This window comes from Acanthopagrus latus, chromosome 11, assembly GCF_904848185.1.
Source record: "Acanthopagrus latus isolate v.2019 chromosome 11, fAcaLat1.1, whole genome shotgun sequence".
NCBI lineage: Eukaryota > Metazoa > Chordata > Actinopteri > Spariformes > Sparidae > Acanthopagrus > Acanthopagrus latus.
Genome location: NC_051049.1, coordinates 21,827,775 through 21,843,612, shown reverse-complemented (window position 1 = coordinate 21,843,612; position 15,838 = coordinate 21,827,775). Strand labels below are relative to the sequence as shown.

The 15,838-nt window shown below is 39.6% G+C and overlaps 2 protein-coding genes across 6 annotated transcripts in view; one reads left to right on the top strand and one right to left on the bottom strand.

Moving 5' to 3' along the window:
- The window catches only part of nphs2 (NPHS2 stomatin family member, podocin), a 6,403-nt gene extending 3,453 nt beyond the window's left edge, over positions 1–2,950 (top strand). For both annotated transcript variants that reach the window (XM_037114922.1, XM_037114921.1), the window contains exons 5-8: positions 12–94; positions 704–963; positions 1,353–1,434; positions 2,125–2,950. In XM_037114922.1, the coding sequence (XP_036970817.1) occupies positions 12–94; positions 704–963; positions 1,353–1,434; positions 2,125–2,334 (635 nt within the window). In that variant the 3' untranslated portion in view covers positions 2,335–2,950. The remainder of the gene's footprint in view (positions 1–11; positions 95–703; positions 964–1,352; positions 1,435–2,124) is intronic.
- On the bottom strand, positions 2,942–15,838 carry axdnd1 (axonemal dynein light chain domain containing 1). 4 transcript variants are annotated; one of them, XM_037114916.1, is made up of 27 exons: positions 15,588–15,838; positions 14,601–14,728; positions 13,924–14,081; positions 13,727–13,830; positions 13,414–13,507; positions 12,708–12,793; positions 12,532–12,588; positions 12,247–12,355; positions 11,738–11,859; positions 11,387–11,527; positions 11,085–11,189; positions 10,675–10,795; positions 10,328–10,429; positions 10,036–10,202; positions 9,793–9,862; positions 8,494–8,728; positions 7,990–8,194; positions 7,356–7,449; positions 6,652–6,842; positions 6,411–6,492; positions 5,735–5,872; positions 5,180–5,254; positions 4,784–4,825; positions 4,376–4,477; positions 4,171–4,262; positions 3,547–3,686; positions 2,942–3,451 (listed from the first exon to the last, which is right to left on the bottom strand). In XM_037114916.1, exons 3-27 carry the CDS (start codon positions 14,011–14,013, stop codon positions 3,336–3,338), a joined length of 2,880 nt encoding a protein of 959 aa, XP_036970811.1. In that variant the 5' UTR covers positions 14,014–14,081; positions 14,601–14,728; positions 15,588–15,838; the 3' UTR covers positions 2,942–3,335. The 4 variants fall into 4 exon arrangements, with proteins under 4 accessions (XP_036970811.1, XP_036970808.1, XP_036970809.1 ...); XM_037114913.1 differs by lacking the exon at positions 14,601–14,728; XM_037114914.1 differs by lacking the exon at positions 14,601–14,728 and having other exon boundaries at positions 4,793–4,825.

Sequence of the window (15,838 nt, the reverse complement as noted above, 5' to 3'; positions counted from 1 at the left end):
CCTCTCTCCAGGCCTTCTTTTCTACCTCCCGGTCCTTGATGTGTGTCACAAGGTCGACATCCGACTGCAAATGCTGAAAGTTCCTCTTCACACGGTACAGATGAATAAGCAAAAACACATCTGACGTGCTCACATAAGCTCACATTATGTAAAAATAACATAGTTAACTATATACTGTGTGGGCACTTTCTCCGAACACACAGTAAATGAGGAAATAAAACTAACATTTACTTTCATCATTGATTAATCAGCAGATTGTTTTCTTGATGAAGAAGACAACTACTACTACAACTACTATTTTTCTATAAAATGTCAGACAAACGAAACAAACCCATTAATCGATATCAAAATGTTGACGGTTAATTTAATAGTTGAAAACTAATAGATTAATTGTCGCAGCTCTACAGTAAATTTTTTGGATATTTTTATAATATATAGGATCCCTTATTTTTAATATTTATTCATCATATCAGCATGTGGGCAAAACAACAAACGAGGGAGTCAGTCAATTAAAGAAACTTGCAATAACTATTACAGAAGTTCTGAGAGCCAAGAGATTCTTTCACTGTGGTACCTTCACAGAAGATTCCATCTTTGTTACACTGTGTGAAGTCTCCTCCAACCAATTAATTTACCAGATGGTGAGGGGGATTTTATCGCATTGGACTGCTGACTGATATTTTCCTCATGCGTCTGTCCCCAGGTGGTTACAAAGGACTTGGTGAGGCCGGAGCTGAGTGCAGTGTGCTATTACCAGATAGAGAACGTGGCTTTGTGCAGCGCAGCTCTATCCAGTGTGACCACGGTGCTGCAGGCTCTGGTCCAGGCAGTCGTCCGAGACATTCTCGCCCAGCACACATTCAGCCACATCCTGCTGCACAGGAGCAAGATCGGACAGAAAATACAAGCAGCTGTTGACTCTGTCGCTTGCCGCTGGGGCATCAGGGTGGAGAGAGCAGACATGTGAGCCTTGTAATGTATCTTTCTGCAGCTGCATCTATTTGATTTAGTGAGTAACCATAAAGACTTGAAATCACAAAATAGCACTGCATCCTATGGCCACGATGCATCCTACATTGCTTAACTGTGGGTGTAGACTTCAATTCTGAGGGCTGGACAGCAAAACCTGATGCATAAAACCACTGAACAGAATCTAGATGATTTCTGAAGAAACATGTCAGCCCAAAAGTGGAAAAAAAAGCTGAGTGCTTCTGAAAAATGCATCACTTTCTGTGAGGATTTTTCCTCTGCGTGCAGTGATTTTTTCCGTGCAAAGAGTGAGGAGGAATGTAGAGATTTGTAGCGTGATGTGATCTTCCTGCTGACGAGGCTGGTGTTTGATTTTCTGTCAGAGACGAGCTCAGTTTTCCTCTGGAGTTACGGCAGAGTCTGGCTGCAGAGGCCCAGGCCCAGAGACAGCAGCAGGTCAGCAGAGTGAGTAACTATCCCAGCTTTTCACAACCTTATGTTTTGTATTCTATTGTTTGTTATTGCTTTTTAAATGTTTATGGCTCACCGAATTCCAATTTTTGTCAAAGATGGCATTTGACCAGAGATTAAACTACCTAAGAGACCTAAGTTAAGTTATCCTTTAGTTTAGATACCTAACATTGCTATATGTACTTGTAATGTTTATATTATTTAGCTTAGGTCTTGTTTTATCTTGTAAATAATGCAATCCCTCATGCATCATGTTTTCCTTTCTCTGCTGGTCTTTGTCTTTTTTCCCACCCTTTTTGTGCTTACTTGTATTAAGTTAGTTTATCAGCCCCTGTGTATTTAAGTCTGTGTTTTTTCGTCACTCTTTGTTGGTTCGTCCGTATTTGCTTCAGTTGTGTCGTCCGTGTTCCCACTTTTGTTCTCTGTGGCTTCCTGGTTTGTTCTGTTTACACTCTTTAGTTTTTCTTGGATTCTCCTTTGCCTGACAGCTTTTTTTGTCAGCTGCCTTTTTATTTCTTGGATTTTTGGACTTTGGCTTTGTTATTAGAGCTTACTTTTTGTTTAACCAACACAGTGGTTCTTTAGCTCTGCCAACTGACGTTTACCACTGGCAGCCAGATTGTTTGTGCATTCTCAGCAGTATTTGCAGAGCATGCTTCAAATGGCAGTCCCTCTCTCCTGTAGGCAAAAGCAGCAGAAGAGGAGAGAGATGCCTGGGAGGGGTTCAGGGCTTCCCTACGTCTCCTCCACCCTGCCCTGGTCCTTCCGCTGCCCCCAGATCTCCTCAACGTGACCTCTAACCTCTCATCCTTACCACCCCCTCCTCCCCCAGCTGTGGAGGGAGACGGAGGCATGACTGAAGAAGATCCAGAGACAGACTCGCCGATGATGTGACAGACTGTTTTGAAATGACATGTAGTTGTTGTTGAAAGTAAACTGTCATAGTTAATTATTATTGAACACACAATGAGAGGGTAAGTCCACAATTATCAGGTTCATGTGATTCAGATTATGTTAAAGAAAATGAACTTGAGGCCAATTTGTTTTGTTTATTTAAGAAAGGTGAAGGATAAAAGTAACTTGTTTCCTTACAAACATTATTACGATTGTGAATTAATTATTTCACTAATTTTGTTGGGTCCAAAATGATTGTTTTGTTCAGTCTGTGTCAGAATACGGACAGTTGGCTTCAGCTTAACAAGGTTTGTCTGTCACTCTTGCGATCAAGAGTATTCGTAGTTGCCAGTTGGGAAAAAATGGTTGAGTTCTACAATCTGTTCCCAGCATACTGTAGTGCCCTCACGTTAGCACAAGGAACTTTAACATTAGCTAATGTTTGCAACATTAACATTTGCAACAAACAGATGATTTGAACAACAGACTTGAATAAAGGGGGGGGGCTTGCTTTGGAATCACACTGGTGTAAATTGTACTGGAGGGTCTATACGTAAACTAGGTTTGTGTAATTTTTGTTGAATATAAATGTCAATAAAAGCCTGACTTTTTTAAATATAATGTCTTTATTTTTTGGAAGGAAACAAAACAACAAAAACAATATCTGCAAAACCACAGCAAGCCATTTCATAAATGGTAGCATCACAGTCTCATACACAAGCATCCTGAATATCGGAAAACATCCTGATACTGTCACTGGAGACATTTTATATAGGAGAACAGCTCTGCTGAATGACGCTCCTTGTTTATATATGTTTTTTATCCCTGCATCTTTAACTGGTTTTATGGATGTGGCTGTGATGGAGTGCAGGCAAATAGATTCTTCATCTTGTTACAACAGAGATGCATCAAACATGAAACCCTAAATCAATTTTTTAGAATAAATAAACCCAATGTTTACTGGACTGTCTGGTACATACATATAAAGCTGTAACTTCAGTTCACCGTTTCTTGGTCCTTTTGCCGCTGCTCGTTGGTTTGACTTCAGCTGTGGTTTTCTTTGGAGGAGCTGGAGGTGTCACTGGTGGTGGGGGAGATGGTGGTGTTTTCTTTTTCTCTGCAACACAAAAAAGCATATTTACGCTTTAATACTGTATTCTGTGCATTTGTGCCTTGGTTCGAAGCTTATAGTATTGTTTGTTTGTTAGGTACCTTCACTAATTTTGGGCTCCAGACAGGACTGGGCCTGCAGTTGTCTCTCCAAGTCCTGAATCTTCTCCAATGCTTCCTGCAGAGCTTCTTCGGCCTTAAAGGCTCGCTGCTCAGCACTCTGGACCCACAGCTCTGAATCACTGAAAGACACGTGGAGAGAAATCGAACCTAAATGTCCTTTTCATGTACACAATTCAAGACTCCCGACTCTGTGTGGCTGTTCAATACACTTATTTCCACTATTGGTGATGGTTGATAATTACTGGATTTGATAGAAAATCTGATGGAAATTTGCCTATTAACTTGAGTCTGTGAGATATACAAGCATCTTTTTTACTAATTTTCACAAGAAATACAAAAGCACTAATGCTCAGCCACTGCTTTTCTTTTAAACTAAAAAAGAAACAGATTTCTGTGCAACTCAAAAGAGCAAGAAAGCGTTTAAAACGGTACATTAAAAAAATCGTTGAATAACTGGATTTATATTTATATCATAATTAACATAAATACAGTAAATAACACTTTGGGAAAATAAGGGAAATATAACATTTTCACACTTTAAGGTGATGTGATCCATTTGCAGTATATCAAGTGTTACATTCATCAACAACAAAGTGAACTTACTTCAGATCCTGCTGCAGGAGTGCGACTGTGGTCAGATCACTAAAAGCTTTCTGGGCTTCATCTGTTGCTGGAGACACAACCAGCTCCTCAGTCTGACAGACAGACAGAAAGACAGACAGTCAGAGAGACAGACAGGCACTTTGCTCAGCTCATTACAACGTCAAAGACATTAACACTTAAAAAGTGTGTGATATAATTTTCTGACCCCATTCAGGTAGACACTGCTCACTCCCAGCTGTCTTTGCTTAATGTGTCCATCATAACCAATTAGCCTCACCACTGGGCTCTCATAGACTGTTAGCTCCCCCTGCAGGCCAACAACAACACTGTTAGTTTTGAATACTGTACAAGAAACGCTCCCTTGATGAGATCCATTTCAGAAATCCCATGTTTTCCACAAAAGTGTATTTATTTACTTTTATGTCTCCAAATTTCCAGATACTGCTAATATATGCTAACCTGAAGAAGCAATTAATTTGTTCCAGAGAAATACATGTTGTCTTTCACAACACAAAATGCTATAACCTTCACAATAAACCATAAATATCTAATTTCATTGTTGCCGACAAGCTCAGGATTTTTGCTTACACCATACACTTCATGGAAATGATACCTGACAAACCTCTTGTTGTGTTTCATGTCCTTCAGCAGTGCACTGTGGAGAAACAAGAGTACCACCCTCATGCATCTGTCAGTCATCATGATTTAGATTAATTTGATAGCAGTTGTTTAATAGCTTGTCTACTGAAGTTATCTTTCCAATAAATTATACTGTGTGCTATGCAATGACTCAAAACCATGCAGTTAAGAAAACACAAGTCAAACTACGTAATAGTTACTTATGCTGTAGTCAGGTGAATGTTTGGATAAACTTACATCTACTGTCTGTCCAATAACAAGAGACACACTCCAAAATTAGTTCAGAGTTTTATAGTCTTATAAAACCCTGTTCCATTTTCTGTGTTGTTGAGGTTTCCACTTGTACTCCACAGCTGTTAATACGACTCACCTCTCTCCTTTCTGCCTCAGTTACATCTTTTAATTCAGTGTCTGTCGTAGGCTCTGCTGAAACCTCTTCATTCACCTGTAAACACACACAAATACACCTAAAAGGCCTTCATCAAAACAGAAAAATCAACATCACAAGGCTTTCAATAATTTCTCCAATATTAAAGACATAACCAGGTTGAAATTGAAATTGTGGGAGTTGCTTGTATGCAAATCTATTGGTTATGCAGATAGAAATGTTCATGGACAAAGTGATGTGTAATGTTATTCATATTATGTTTAGTCACACTTGATGTCTTCCTCACTCTGAGTCTCTCCTGGAAGGTATAGCGGCAGGCGACCATATAAAATGCACCGTTACCTTGAATAAATCTAGAATTTTTCTGAGTTTGAACATGATGAAAGTATACAACTAAACAAAGTATACACTGTAACAAAGATCAACTTCTATCAACACATTTAATTGCAGTAATGTTACAAATTGTTTTCTTAAAGTCATAGTTAAATTAATAATAAATTCAATAGAACAAATCAGGTCTTTGAATCAGCTCCTCACCACAGTCTCCCTGCTGTCTTCTGGAGAGACCTCACTGCTGGATGCTGGGTCAGCCGGTCTGACAGGCATCTCCACGAGACCACCTTTCACTCCTGAGAGCAGGATCATACAGGTCTCCAACCAATTACTGCACTCTGTCTGAGGACACAAACACAACACAGGCGCAGTTGCTCAGTTGACTTTATCCTAGACTGTAAGTGCATTATGGCTCCCTCTTCTGGATTTGGTAATTCCTGTCAACACAAAAGGAACGCAGAGCTGTGTTTTCAACTCTGATGAGTGAATAAAGCTGTAAAGTCAAATCAAACTATTTATAATCACATGTGTACAAGTATGGTATGTAAAGAATATACCTTTAACATTGCACGATTAAGTTAATTTTGTACACATTTAAGCAACCACCATTACAACCCTTCTTTATCCTCCACAAAGTGGCAGTGGGTCATTCATTTTATAGTTCAGCATAAAAACAGTCAGGACAAATGATTCATTTTTTTTACACCCATCCACTGTGCACATGTAAAACACAAGAGGAAGACTGTCTCTTGGGTTTTCTAGTGTACCTCAAGCAATTGCTATAGCAGTAGTTATAACAATAGCACTGTAAAACACACAGCCCTGATGTTACCATCATTTCTTTGCTATTTATTTAATTTGGTATTAGAACATTGTTTACCTGCAGCTTCATGCACTCATTCATCTCATTTTCACCCTCAGCTTCACCCGGATTCTGTTCCTCCAGAATCAGCTTGCAAGAGCTGGAATAAAAAAAAGTTAAAGCAACTAAAAATACTTAAGCCATGGCATAATTTCTGTGTGTTGTTGGTTATAATGTGTATTTCACAGAGGTTTATCTTTGCACTCTGTGTTATTAGCTGCTTAACTGAATTAAAATAATGGATAAAAACTTCTGGTACCTCATGACGTATTTGCAAAAATAGTCCAGTTTCTCAGCCAGCATCTTGGCATCCTCATCCAGTCTCTGTGGTGTGATGTCTGTCACGTACTGGTGTTCCTGTTCTTTGTTCTGGTCCTCGATATCATCAGGTACCATGAGGAGCAACAGATTCAGCATCCAGCGGGTCTGAGCCATGTGAATGGAAATGACCTGTAGGAGAGGAAACGCTGATGTCTCTGATCAAGGAACCACAAGGACTGAAACCACAGCTGCTCTATTGCTCAGTGATACTTAGTATGAAACAACTATATGAATGTGAGAAAAGCAGTTATTGGAAAAGATCAACAACAACTAGGTTATACAAAGAAAGAGAAAATCAATCTGAAGTTGGCAGGCACCTGGTATCATGTGAGGTAAATGGCAAAGACCCACAGGATAAATATTTAGAGCTCAGGAAGTGAAGCTGACAGTAAACAGAGCAGGGCAGAAAGAGGGAAAAAATGCAGAGTGAAAAAGAGAGAAGTGAAGTGATTAAACAGATCACAAAATAGTTATACATCAAATTCGAAATTTTGAATGAAAATGGCATAATTGGCTTAAATCTTAAATATTACACAACATTTTTGCAGTATTTGCTGAAGTGATTTCGTAGTATTTTGCAACAGTTTTTAAAATGTGCGTAAACCTCCCTTGATAGTTTGACTGAACCTGCTTGGTACTTACCTCATCACTGAGTCCCTGATTCTCACCCTCAGTGAAGTTGGACAGGCTGGTTATGAACTCTTGGACTCTGTTTAACACCTTTTCTGTCGCTCTGCTATTTGAACAAACAAACAAACATACAAACAAACCGAACAAAAAGAAAAAGTTAATATCTAAATTTGAATATAAAACACATGTAGCATTAATTTCTATGTTTTTTAATAAAAGAGTATTTCAATCTTATTTTCTTATTTTAACTCAAACAAAAGCCTTTCCACAAAATGTGTTGATAGACAATTATAACAATTAGAAGTAGAGATTAAACTGTCAGGTAAAAGGCAACACAGGAAAAGATTTAAATATAGCATATGCAAGTATTTGTTGCTTTGTTGATTTAGAACTTTCTCATTATAGATCGCAATTCACTGAGAAGATTTCAAATGAAATGTATTCATATTTGAATATGCATATTCTAAACACAGAGTACAAAATTTCTTGTACTGAAGAACATTCAAAACTTTCCACTAATTTATCAACAAATGAGGGAATTTTATAACCAACTTTTAAAAAATGGATTACTGTATATATTTAAACTCTGGTGATACATACTGTTTGTGATTAAGGATAGTAAGTGTCTGAATAAAAAAAAACGTACTATGTGTCATCTTTCTCGTTCTCTGTCTGCATGCCGGAGATGTTCTGCACGGCTTTTTCAGCCAAACTCTGCCAGCTGCTCAGGGCCATCTCCAGCTTCAACCAATCAGAGGTGGACATCACTTCTGACCGACCAATCACTGTGCCGAGCTTGGAAACCCAGGACTCCATCAACCTGAGCAGTGATGTGATCTGTCCATGGATCCCTGAAACAGCATGACTGGATGCTTCAATTCAGTTTCAATTCTATCGTACAACTGACTACAGCTTGTGTGAGTGTGTTTGTCAGGACCAAACCATGACACTCACCAAGGTCATGATTTTGTAGCTGTCAGGAGTTCTGTTTGTTTACAGATATCCATTTGGACTACAGTCAAGCAAAAACTGAAGTAGTGAAAGCGAAAGAGTATAATTGCTTACCGGATGACAGGTGTCAGAATCAGCTTTTAGTTCATTTATAATTTATCACAAAACTTCTCAGAATTGTATCTTTAACAGCCCTCACCACTCTCTCCACTGACTTGCGTGTCCAGCTGTTTGAGGAGCTCAGGTAGGACCATGCCCAGCTCTCTTAAGACCTGTTGGCTTCCAGGGGTTTCACCATTGGGAGCAGGATGCCTTCTGAACAGCTGCAGGCTCATATCCAGCCATCTTTCCTGGATGCAGCCAATCTCACTCAGCGTCTGCTGGCAGCAAAGCAGCTTCTCACCTTCATAGCGCTCAGACTGGAGGGCCAACGTCTGCAGAGAAACAGAGCACAGAGAAAGTTTTTAAATCATCAAAGGGAATATGCTTTTGACACACCATGTGACATGAATGTCAGCATATCCACTAGATAGTTGAATTGGAACCCAAACAAAGGCTGCCAAAATGGACACTGCCTTATGACACTAAAATGCATCCTTATGGCCAGTTATCTAGAAGACAGATAACTTTTTTTTAGTTAATCTATTTCTGTTTAGTAAAAGATATAACAAGATGACTGACAAGGAATCAAGTGACTCAAATATCAGGCATGCATCAAGAGGTTGCTTATCAGTTCCTGTATCAAAAACTAATGCAAGGCAACACACTGTTAAGTGCAAGGGAATGAAATATGAAATATTTTGCCATCAGACATTAGAAATTTGAAGGTGCAATATGTGGGATTTAGTTTGAAATTAGAAAAAAATAATTACAATTATCAACAGAATGTGAAGAAACTGTTTTTAAAAGAGAGTTCAACGATGTAGGACAGGTTTAACTGACTGTATGATCAGTAATGAGGAACTTTCTTGTTTCATTTTAATTTATTTCATTAGCCACTATATAGACTGGTTTGAGTAGTGTAACTTTTTTTTTTTTTAGCTTTATCAAAAGTATTTAGACTATTTAGTTGTCATGTGGGTACTTCATGTCATTATCAACATTAGCAGTTGTATTGTTGCTGATTCATTCTTGGTTTGCTTTTTTGTTTGCCTTTGCCTTTGTTTTACATGTCATTATGTGATGCCCTCGAAAAGCAGTTTGCAAACTTGTTAGTGGCTGATGAGGATCCAAATAAATAAATAATTAAAGCCAGTGGTGGACAGGTATAAGATTTTTGAGATGACAGTGACGGATGAGAAGTGATGATGAGCCAAACGCATATTGAGACGAGATGATGTGATTGGATCAACAACATGACAGAGTCTTGATGTATCAAATGCAATACTGTTAAACATAAGAGACATAAGATGGATGATAATGTTGAGACACATCTGACAGATAACACTAAAGTCCAAGAAAAGAAAGATAAACAGAAGAAATGCATGTACTGTCTTACATTCAACCACTGCTTCAAGTCAGCATGGATCTTTTCCAGTGAAGCTTTCTCATATTTTGGGTCAGGACACCTTGAATTAGAAAAGGAGCATCTTTGGCAGAATTCACACACAGATTCATCTTCCATACATACAAAGTTTTCAGTAAGATTATATTGTGTACTATTTGTCTAAAGGAAATGTAAAAGTATAGATAATCATAAAAACATAAAATCATCTCCTTTGGAATCTAGGCTTGTCCTTACTTGTTTTGTGCTGTGCAGAAGTGGAGCCACTTGGCGAAGCCTTGCTGGATGCCACTGAGCTCTTCCCGCTGAGCTTGCTCAGTCTTCTTCAGCTTGGACATGAAAGCAGTCAGCTGCCCTTTCCAGTAGTCAGTAAACTCCACGATGGTATTCAAGTCCTCTGTGTCCTACAGCAGGATGGTCACTGTCACAGTCAGAGTGCAATTGAACTACCAGAGATGGTAACAAAACCTCATGTGTGGGTTTTAGTGTTTTTGACAGGAATACTAAGAAATAGGAAATGTATTGCTACCTTTGAGGTGAGGTAAAGCCTGCAGTGCTCGGCTGTCTTGGACCAGCTCTGCTCAGTGATATGCAGCTGACTGATCAGGTGCAACTTCTTCACACGGACCACCTGACAATCACAGAGAGAGACTCTGAACTGATTCATAACAACTTCAATTGCTACTGTTTTTAGTAAGCAGCTTTGAGGTGATAATTTGATTGTTATCCCCCCAAAATTACAGTAAGAAAATTAAATTTAATACTCTTTTGTTTCCACCAACCAAATTCAGTTAATCTATGATTTATTCATCATAGCAACACAACACCATTACATGAAGGACAGTCAACAAAAAAACAACATCATGTCTTGCACACCTTGAGGGCGAGGCAGAGGGTGAGCTGACTCCAGTAGGCTCTCTCCTCAGTCATCTGGAGCAGTTGAGCCTCAAGGCGACCCCTCTGCAGCTCATACAGCTCATGGTAACTCTGGACCACACTGAGAAGAGATCATGAGGGGGAACACCTACTCACATTTTGTACTTTTGCACTGTGTGCTTATGATCCATCTCAGAAGAAAATGTATAGGAAATATTTATTTTTTCCTCTCTCACTGCAAACACTTATTTGAGTCTTTAAAAGTGAAGCAGTAATTAAGGAACCATTTAGGTTGAAATAAAATACTCAGACAGAACAGATAAATAATGTTCATAATGATGACATTCCGTTGAATTTTTTGAATTAATCAACTTGATGAAAATGTGTCTTGGACTGAATGAGGGACTGACTCTGAGTTGGTGTGAGTTTGCTCAAGTGCCCCGGCCAGCTGCTGGTGAGCATGCTCCGCTTGCTGGGAAACAAAGGCATCATGGTCTCTGATTCTGGATAGTTCCCTGTGAAGATGACACACACCCAGAAATACACAAACACAGACACACACCGAAATGAGGGTAGACACTGCTCACATTGCTAATATTCACAATTGTTTGCTTCTTGTGTTGCGCTTTTTCCACTTACAAAAGTATCACTCTTGTAAGTTCACAGTTTTTTATTCACTGTGACCCAGCAGTCTGACACCTAACCAACGTACGTGCTAAGCTGCTGCATGGATGTCTTGACATGACAGATCTCCTCGGTGAGCCGACGATCCAGAGCTCGCTGTGCCACTGTCTCAGTGTGCAGAGCCTTCAGGCAGCGGGGGATTCGCTCGAGCATGGATTGGTATCGCTGTCTGGACAAACAAACACAGGAGTTTCTGGAAACAAAGTCTTCCTGAGTCATTACTGGAAAAGATTCCCAAAACAGTCACGTTTAAAATGTTTTGTGGTAGATAAAAAGTAATTATAATACACTCCTATTGACGTCAATATTTCCATAATCTGATTTGAAGTGGTTTCAGTCCCTTCATTAAGGTTTTACCATTTAAAAACAACCTGCTAACCTGAGTTTGGAGAGCAGCTGTCCTCTCTCAGCACAGCTCACGCTGACCTGCCTGATCAGTTCATGGAAAACAATGTTGTAGATGTTCTGCTCCACCCGCACCATTTTCAGCAGATCCTCCATCTGTAAGACATTTCAATGTACTGATTCAAATATCTATCGATGACTACAATCCAATTAGAATCTCATTTTTCATATACACATACTCAACTGTTGTTGTTGTTATGACAGCAAACATTACAAGCAGCGGGTAACACACTGGCCAAAACGTGTTATTCTTGTCAGTGTTAAATAAAGGTCCCTCATCTCATAAGGATAGGAAACTTGACCTGTGGTACTTTTTTGTCAGTTGTTCTGGATCACTGTGCTATTTTTGCACAGTTTTGTTCCACTGTTTATCTAAAAGTTGTACCATTACTTTTTATATTATGTACTTGAATGCAAGACAGATCAACAGCCATACAGCCATAGAGGCACAGAGCACTCTATTTTTTTGTTCGTCTGACTTACCTGGGAGAGCTCAGTCAGCTCCTCACTCTGCTGATCCACTCCGGCCTTCAGCAGCATGTCGTCCATCATATTCATCAGCTGGATCACTTCCAATCTGCCACTGGGCCTCCTGAACACACAGAAGGACCACACATGTCTGTATCACTACACAGTTAGTGCCTTTCCTTGACAACAACCCTTATAATATTAGGACTTTGCCTACCTAGTGGTACACCTCCTACAAATGAGCTGTACTACTGTTTCAGAAACAAAATCTTTCACTGAAATTTGCATTTTTGAACTCACAGGGAAGGGAAGACCCGTAGCTTCTGCTCATCGTCCTGCAGCTGCACTGTGAATGAACTGAGGAACAGAAGCAACAGGAGGGTTGACAGGAAAACTAAATCCCAGTTTGACAATGAGAACATGAGGGTGCAGATTTAACATTAATCCAGTGGATGAAAATAATGAAGCAGACTCACTCCTCATAGAACTCAAGGCTCCGCAAGCCTTTGTTTTTCACAATACGATATTCTTCTGGGATCAGACTCTCTGAGACACACTCGTTCTGAAAGACATATTGGCAGAGTGAGTATCACCGCACACTGTGTCCTTGTGTCTATGTATAGATGAATACTATGTGAAAAGAGCTATTATGATAAAACAGATATTGATTTAAGACAACGAATCAATGTGGTATCCCTAAATCCAAAAAGATCCCGAAAATAGTAAAACTTGAAAACTGAAAATAAGGCGTGTACTCAGGATGATTGATGATGATGATGATCTTGAAGGATGACTTCTGAAGATTTTTAGAATATTGTTGATGCTGGAAGATTTGTTGCTTTTACTGATGCAATGTAGTTATTTTATTTAACCCTTATTTTAACAATGAATATTCAGATTAAGTTTCACATAAATCAACTAACAATTTGAAACATTAACATCATTATCCTACTATATGGAGGTGGTTGGCAGGATAGTCATCATTGTATTGACTTATTCTGTCCTGATTATCATTATACTTGCTCACTGATGTAGTACTGCTGAGCCAACAGTATGTTCTTAAATGTTTGTTTGTTACCTTTTATGGCGTACTCTACACCTCAAAACCAATTGCAAATAAATAAAATAAAGTCGAACCTGAACTTGGAAAAGGCCAGAGATTAGACAGCTGAAACAGCTCACCTGCGTGTCACCAATGCCACTCCTGTCAGTCAGCGGTGGGAGGAGTGCTGTCTTATTCTGGGATACCATAGCATCGCACAGAAATGAAATATCCCTGAATAGAAAAAAACATGGACATTTAGCTGTTAACTAACTTCAAACAAAAACATTTATTAGGCTATTGCTATGTCTGTTTATGAAGATCCACACCAAACTGTCAATGCTTTAAATGCCTAAATGTGTGTATAATCACTGACACAGTGCATGTTTTACTAGATACTTGAAGAATCTTCGGAAGCTTCCTGAGCAATGCTTATGCTCTATAGTAGCTGACCTGCCAGCTCCAGTCATGGACGTCGGATGCTCCAGAAAGTATTTGTATTTCTGTCGCCCAAGCGGGTGATGCCAGACTGCATCCGGTCGTCTGATTCCACAGCCCTGTACACAAGGTCATCTTAGGAACACTGGTGCAAATTAAATTAAGTGATGCAGATAAAACCCTCTTAGATTATAACTTTGGTCTGAATGTACCTTGCAGCGTTGATGGTGTGCAGTTTGCCCCAGTGTGGTCCTGTTGCAGACAGTTGAGGTAAGGCTGACCTCCAGTTCATCTGGGATCATCTTGTTGTTGACAGGAGGAAGCTGTGTTCTCCTACTTTCTGCTGGAACTTGAGAATTTAGTTCCACAACTAAGAAAAATCAAATCAAAGTCAAACGAACCAGTAGGTCAGCCTCTCATCTTGGTAGGATTGGATGGTACTGATATGCAGTTTAACGTTTCCATAAAGACATGTCCATATTTCCATTTCTCAGGCTTTCCATATTTGCATGATGTTTCCACAAAACTCAGATAGAGGATGGGGATTGGCCAAGAGTAGATCCCATTAAAGCAACATTATGTAACTTTTTTTTACCTTAAAATAACAGCTTCAAAATCATAGCGTCTTGTGTGAATATCATATCTGTCTCAGCCACTCGGCATCCTATCGCTTGTTTCTACACTATGTAATTTCGGTGAGAGGTTTCGATCACAGTGTTACATACAGTTTTATTTTAATTACAAGTTTTCAAGAAGTAGCACTGTTATTTAGCACCTACATTATGATTTACAAATTGTTGCACTCAGAAACAGTGGGTGGTGCCAAATCACACAAAATGCCAATAACTAGCTTGGATAAAGGGACAGATCCAGGATTTTTTTTTCTCACTCTCTCAGCAGGGGTTGAAGTGAATTCAGTGGTCCGTCCACCGACCATGGTTGCTTTCTGGACCACTGGTCGGTAGCACCAGGGGTGCACAGCAGACCAAGCCAGCTAACTTCCAGTTTAGAGCCTGGCTGTTTTGAACGGGGATAACAAAATCAAACTTGAATGACTCAAATGACCATAGAGTGTGCACAATAAAGACTTTTGCCAACCAAGCCAGCTAACTTGCGGTTTAGCACCCAGCCAATTTACATGAGTATACAACAATTTAATCCTGCAGCTCTTCTAGATATTCCAAATGTTATTGGACCAAATGGCTCAAATTCTGACAGTGAGATGAGTCATCCCGCAGGGGTAGTGACTCTCAAAACACTGTATCCACCATTTTACAGATGCTTCTTGAAAATGTTAGCTTATAGGTAAACAGTACTTTTGGGACCCAGCGCATCACGCGCTAGCAACGCTACTTGCCTAATACATGTCAGAGATGTTAATCCTTATGTTTTTAATTTACACCATTATCAAAATGTCAGAGATCATAGGTATTAGTTTATTTAATATACTTTGTCATTGTTTATGCATATATTGTTATTGTTGCACCATATATTCCAGTCTCTATCTATCTATCTGTTTGTAAACATGAAAAAGTGGTCCATATGGTCCATGTGTGGTCCAGACCTACTCCACAACAAGCAAAAAAGTCTGTGGTTCAACTAACTATTTGTGTGTTTTTCCTGCCATTTTATATAAAATGACTGTAGCTTCCACCTGGGTCCATTGCTGGTCAAGTTCAAGAGTAAAAGCTAGACTTTTAATCATAATGCAAAACTTTGAAGCTGTTGTATCAGTCCAGTTGTGTGAAGTGATGTGTGCTGTGACATTACATGAGTACTGTCGTTAACCTTCGGTGTTTCCATGATCCACCTGCTGCTAGCTGAGCCCTGTAACGTTATGCTAACCTCCCCCACTGACTGCACACAGTGACGCTACCTCTGGTGTCCAGTGGTCGGTCCGACCTCGATGAACTTGGCGCTGAAGTGGGTCTCATGGACGCCGACATCCTGGATTCACGGTGGAGATGTTGCAGTCAGCTTTTGGGCAATAATACTGTGACACTTTTTTTTTTTTTTGTGACACGTTTTATCCGTCAGGAGAGAGAGCGAGAGAGAGAGAGAGAGAGAGAGAGAGAGAGAGAGAGAGCCGTCTGCTCCACTCTGACTTCAGCATCGACTTCCTGGTCG